The 5,941-nt window shown below is 46.1% G+C and overlaps 1 protein-coding gene across 1 annotated transcript in view; it reads right to left on the reverse strand.

The window, feature by feature from the left end:
* Positions 1 to 2,018, reverse strand: part of PHALS_13456 (ammonium transporter family) — a gene marked incomplete at both ends in the record, with an annotated part of 5,546 nt that extends 3,528 nt beyond the window's left edge. Inside the window, 3 exons of the mRNA XM_024729217.1 lie at positions 317 to 1,084; positions 1,151 to 1,156; positions 1,936 to 2,018. Coding sequence (XP_024579616.1) covers positions 317 to 1,084; positions 1,151 to 1,156; positions 1,936 to 2,018 — 857 coding nt within the window. The remainder of the gene's footprint in view (positions 1 to 316; positions 1,085 to 1,150; positions 1,157 to 1,935) is intronic.
* Positions 2,019 to 5,941: the final 3,923 nt, after the last annotated feature.

Genomic DNA, 5,941 nt, shown 5'->3' on the forward strand with positions numbered 1-5,941 from the left:
ACCTACTACACCAAAAATTACTGCTGCCCAAGGGTACACGAAACCACAGGCTGGTGTTATCGCAACCAAACCAGCTACTGCTCCGGTAGCGACCCCACAGGGATCAATCTTTCTGAACAAAGCAAATTCAAGGCCAACCCATGTCAAGAATCCTGCACTTGAAGACAGATGCGTGTTGACAGCAGCTATGGCAGCGATGCCGTCCGCCGCGCCCTGCGAGCCAGCGTTGAATCCAAACCAGCCAAACCACATTAGTGTGACTCCAATCATTACAAGAGGTATATTATGTGGTTTTACAGCTTCATTGTGATTGTACCTTTTTCCAACCATCAGAGCAGCAGCGAGAGCACCAAAACCACTAGAAATATGGATGACTGTGCCCCCAGCAAAATCAATAGACCCCATTTTTCCCTCCCAGCCCATGTTTGTAATTGCCCAAGAATCATCTACTTTCAGAGACCACATCCAGTGGGCTAGCGGGTTGTAGACCAGCGACGTCCACAAAAAGATAAAGAGCAGAAAAGTCCCATACTTCATGCGACCGACAATGCCGCCGCTAAGAAGCGCTGGCGAAATCATAGCAAACTGGGTTTGGAAGAAGGCAAACAAAATATGCGGAATTTCAGTGCCGTAAGTGCCGCTCGGAGTTTTTCCCACATTGTTATAAGCAGCCCACTCGAACATGCCATTGGATCCAAATGACACAGAGTAACCAAAAGCCCAAAATTGAATCGACACTAATGCCATGCTAACAAATGACATCATAATAGTGTTTGAAGCAATTTCACCACCAGCAAGACCGGCGTAAAAAAAGGCAACTCCTGGTGTCATGATCATGACCAGAGCGCTAGCCATTAACATCCATGCCGTATTTCCCGAATTCACCGCTTTGTCGTAATCGGTTTCAGCCTTTTCACCTCGTCCTTTGTAGTTGACGCAGTCGCCCGTGATCTTGTCCGTGTATTGCGAGGGCAGACATGTAGCATTTGAGCTAAAGTCACTCTGAGTTTCAACAATGCAGGCGAGACTTGATAGCAGCGCTGCTGCTACGAGTACCCGTGATTGCCAATACATTGCCACAAAGCTGCGCGGTTTAAAGCAAGTTTCAAATTGAGCGTACACAAATAAACCAGGCCTGAAGTACTGGTACCTTATGCTAAGTTATGCATGTTCTAAAAGCATGAGGCCCACATATTTCTTTTTGACGCTATACCACGTTTGTTAATGAAGAGCATGAGTTAACAAGATAGAACCAATGGATCGGCTCCACAAATGAAGTCGACACAGGGTGCGAGAACACCGCGACAAGACAATATGCAATTTAGAAATCTTATGTGCATTTCAGCTGTTTCGGATGAGCACATAACCACGTGAGAGGCCAAAAGACTGGCTTTTTACCGAGTGTTCTCATAAAAAACGGTACGTACGAAATCTCAGTATGAGATTATGCAGCTCCAAATATAGTGTGCGGACACAATATGCAATTGTCCCTCGGACCTCTTTAGTGCCAAGGTAAAAACCAAGTGAGGGTGATGGATCGTTTCTGAATGGGAGTTCGTTACACGCTACGAATTTTACAGGGATTCATCATGATCTATATGCGGTCTCTTGAAATAGTGGACCCAACGAACTTACTATGTCAGGTGGACTGCAACCCCTATATATGTGGTAGCGCTTGCTTGCAACTCGACAATCAATTCTTAATACGGTTGCATCCATGTGAGAGTGTGTCACAATTGGATTATTTGGGACAACAAACATGCTTAGCGAGCTTTCGCTTTAGTCGACCACGAAGCGATGTGCGCAATTCGCAATAGGTGCGACTGTCTGTCTTTGATGTGCAACGAAACAGCTAGCGTCTATGTACACGACCGAGTAGTCAAGTTTATCGAATAAACAGCTCATCATACATGACCATAGATGCAACCTTCGTACACTTCGCGATGCGCTCGAAATTGTTGTGCATTGCAAACAACTAACTTTGAATTGTAGTCAATTTTCAGATCGATCTCAGTCATTACTTGGTGGCAAAAGATACAACTGGATGAAATGGGGGGGTAAAAAGACTTTTCCTTTGAACTGCCGTTACAGCAAGCCCCAGTGTTCCATTTGCCAAATAACAAAAAGTCATTAGTTGATGCGTTAAAATACTAATGTGAGGCCATTGTCTCCCAGCTAGACGAATATAGGCAATGAACAACTCGTAGCCCTTTGGTATAAGAACCTGGATCTGTTTGAACGCGATTGGCCAGCTCCTGACGAATAGTTGTATGCAAAAAAGGTTGCGTTGAGCAGGGATATATTTATCTCACAAGCGCTTGACTTGAGTATTGCAGCTCATCCGGGTATGAGACGAACACAATTTGATGTCTCCAGTGGTTTTACTAGAGAAACATTGACGAGGACGTAAACTGTTCGTATTCAAACGCAAGACTCTTAGTCGACACAAGACAACGAGTTTGCAAGCCAAAGGGTAGATGAAATCGATTACCACGCCAACTACATGCTGGCTCACGATTTCGATGATTTGAATGCCTGGGTTCTCAAGAATCGAGGATAAAAAAACAGTGATGACTGTGATCGCAAAAATAAATTCCGACGACAGCGATAGCAGATGCTCCCTCGATCGGCAGAATAATATATCAATAATGTAGTCTGACACCATGGAGTGCCAAATATGATCGTATGTGATCTAGATCCGAATTTTACTCTGGACGCTTGGAGGGTATGACTACCACAGATCGAGCACTGGCAGATGTTGCAGTGGAACACCAAAACAGAATGCCAGAATTTTCTTACGTTGCTAGCTCCGTGTTGTGAAAAAGATCGAGTGGATCATTAAGCATCAACTGAATATGTTCTTCGGTCGTTTACATCATTTACTTCATTTCAAACTGTTACTGACGATCGAGACGCTCCTTCGCTTCCCAACGGGGAGTTTCGCATCCAAAGATTAGGGTCACGTTACAGTTTACACAAGCTGACATGTTTGCAATAACTTTGGGATATGAAAAATGTAAACCATTTTTTCTGCTATAATATTAAGGCTCAAAGAACACTGTATGGCTTAAATAATGAGGTAACGCCAATTATTGTATATATGAGGTATGCTTGAAATAGCAAAACAAACTAACATCGTGATACAGTAGGAGTTCTATTTTCGCGCCTGTCACACCTGATCGGAAGACACAAGCTAAACATCGGTGTATTTACTAACGCGGACCATTTGGTTTAAAGTGTTCACTGTACTCTGGGGACAACAAACTCGCTGGGATCTCAATATGAAGCGCCGATGTCGAATCATGGCCATATTTCTCGGCATAATTTCGTCACGGCTGTATTGTAACAGTTTAGGGTGTCGCTGACAGTAGCGACGATGCCGGCATTATCACGCGTCCTGTAAAGAGCAAACCTAAGTTCATAATAATAGACTACTAACACTCATCTGTGAGCAATAAACTGGCCAAGCGTACGGATGAGTATGGTAGGGGTGGGATTGTTGGCGAATTTCACATGTGCGCTGATTAAACCTTTTTATATTTGTACATTTTAGCCCTCACCGAATTGCATCTCTTTTCCCTACCGATGTGGCTCTTCCGAAGGGTGAAAAAATCAGATACATAATGCAGTACGAGAAATATCTTTGTTGCAAAGTTCTGTGATGAGTCCTCGTCATGAGACACCACTACGCGCTGTGAGTCAAATAGGTTGAAAAATTGTACTACTCAAAAGCTTCATGTATTTTAAGCTATCATAATTGCAGCACATGCTGCGTCTGATCTAGACCGTACGTTATGCCTCGTCGAAATGCTACGTCAGTATCCTAGTAGCGACTGCCTTTGGCACGGGAAGCGACGAATGTTTTACTGACCAGTTCTTCTTTAAATGCCTTTGGCTGGCAAAAATGATGCGTTCATATCTGATGTCATTTGTGTTGAATTAGTACTGCCTACGGCACAGACCGGGACATACCATCTCGTAAATTGGCACATTTTAATTTTTGTGCGGCCGAAATACAGCGGGGCTGCCGTAGCTGTTTAAGGTCACCAACCTTACGTTTCACAAAAACCAGTTCGAGTGCAGCGGATCGCATATTGTTGCCTCCAAGAGTACTTAAAGCATTAGCCAAGGTAAATAGACTTTTCCGTTCAAAACTGAAACTGTATTTAATTGTTTTGATTGCGATTGAGTCACCAACATCTAAAACCTAAAATTTTCCGAATTCATATAGTAATATAGCAGAACCTTTTAATATGCATTACTACTGGCAATCCTGCCACGTAGTGGCAGCTTGTTACGGTGTTGCCACACCACTGTGTGATAACGCCAACAGGTGTAATCCACACCTATGTACGGTCACACCATCTTGTGCGACCCGTCCTTTCATACAAGGTACGTGTAACCCCGTACACTCTCCCCCATTTAAATTGTGAGTATCCACAAATCACGTTTTCTGGTCATCTGATGCGAGGTCGCATGTCCGAGACACTATTACTCTCGTGAAAACAACCTTAAAAAATTCTCCGCTCAATGATCCCTGTGTCTGTGGCACGCAAAACATCCAGCCTAGCTGGATCCGAGGGTGCCCGCGAGCAGAGCTCTTCTTCGTCTTCTGCACAGGGTGCATCTCCGGACAATACGTCCGCGGCTCACGGAAAGCACATCCCAAGTCCTCCGCAACCGAGCGCAACACTACGCGCCCGCCCCGGGCGACAAATTTTCTCATCGAGGATTTGAAGAGAGTCGACTACGAGTCGGGTACTCTTTTCCAAGCATGGGAAGACGAAGAGGACGAGGTGCGCCGACGGTGAGACGTAACGTTGCGGACACCGTGTCCGTTTTTCGACCTTTCGACTTCCGGGGGAAGTGGTATTGTTACCAATCGCCTCGACAAGGCACAGGAGCAATTATTAGAGGCTGCCCACGGGTCAGCTTTCTTGCGCTCGTATCCACGTTCGGTTCTAGACCCTCGCTCGACTACGAGCTCAAAAAGGAAGCGCTCTTACACCCGCTATGCGGACTTTTTTCTGGTGCTTACCCCTGGTAAAACATCTGCAGATAATGAGAGGCTCTTTGAGCGATGGGTACAGCGACACCGGAATTGTCTTCTCTGTCAACCTTACAGCGAAGCCAGATGGAGTTGGGACGTGCGCGTAGAGCACCATCTCCAGTTCGAGTTTGCCAAACTCAAGGCGCAACGCCGACTTCCTGCGTATTTCTGTAAAACATGGAAAATCTATCGTCGTTTCGCGAGCTCTGTGGTGTCTCTATGGGTGAGTCTACAACCACGCAGATCAGGGCCATAGTTTGAGCTCAGCTCATGGCTTACCGGCTTACCGGGCAACTTCCGAGAATCGCAAAGCGCACGACAATGCGAGACGTCATGACCCCTTTTGATAATAAGCGTCCATGACGTTTGGACAGTCTCACCGATGTTGCACCGCCAATTTTCACGAACTTAAAAGTTTGGGTATCCCTGTCACTTCACAAGATATTGGGTTAGTTCCTGTGGACGATGTCGACCCACAAGGCGTTCCACGCTGTAGTGGACGCCACCATTCTTCAGCGGCGGGCGATGAAGACTTGGTCGATCGCCGTCCGTGACTCGCGATGCTCTTTGAGCATTGAAGGACAAAGTCTATCGTCTTCGACACTCTGCCGAGCTTTTTTCCACGGTTGCCTACCGCTGTGCGAAAGCCTCCGAGAGCCTGGAGCGCGTTGTGCACTGATTGCCTCACGTAGAGACTTCGTGTGCTCCGTCAGATGGGCATGTAACCGTTAAGCAAACTTTGTGCGACGGTGGATGGCCTTGCACCGTTGAAAACGGAAATTGTTGCACTTTATGCTCAAAACCAGTTGCTGGTTCAGCTACTGGGTGGCCTAGCCACTTTGAGCGCCGCATCGGGGCAAGTGAGCGCTTTCGCGCTCACTCGTATAACTT

The sequence above is a fragment of the Plasmopara halstedii genome (genome assembly GCF_900000015.1).
Source record: "Plasmopara halstedii genome assembly, contig: Scaffold_658, whole genome shotgun sequence".
NCBI lineage: Eukaryota > Oomycota > Peronosporomycetes > Peronosporales > Peronosporaceae > Plasmopara > Plasmopara halstedii.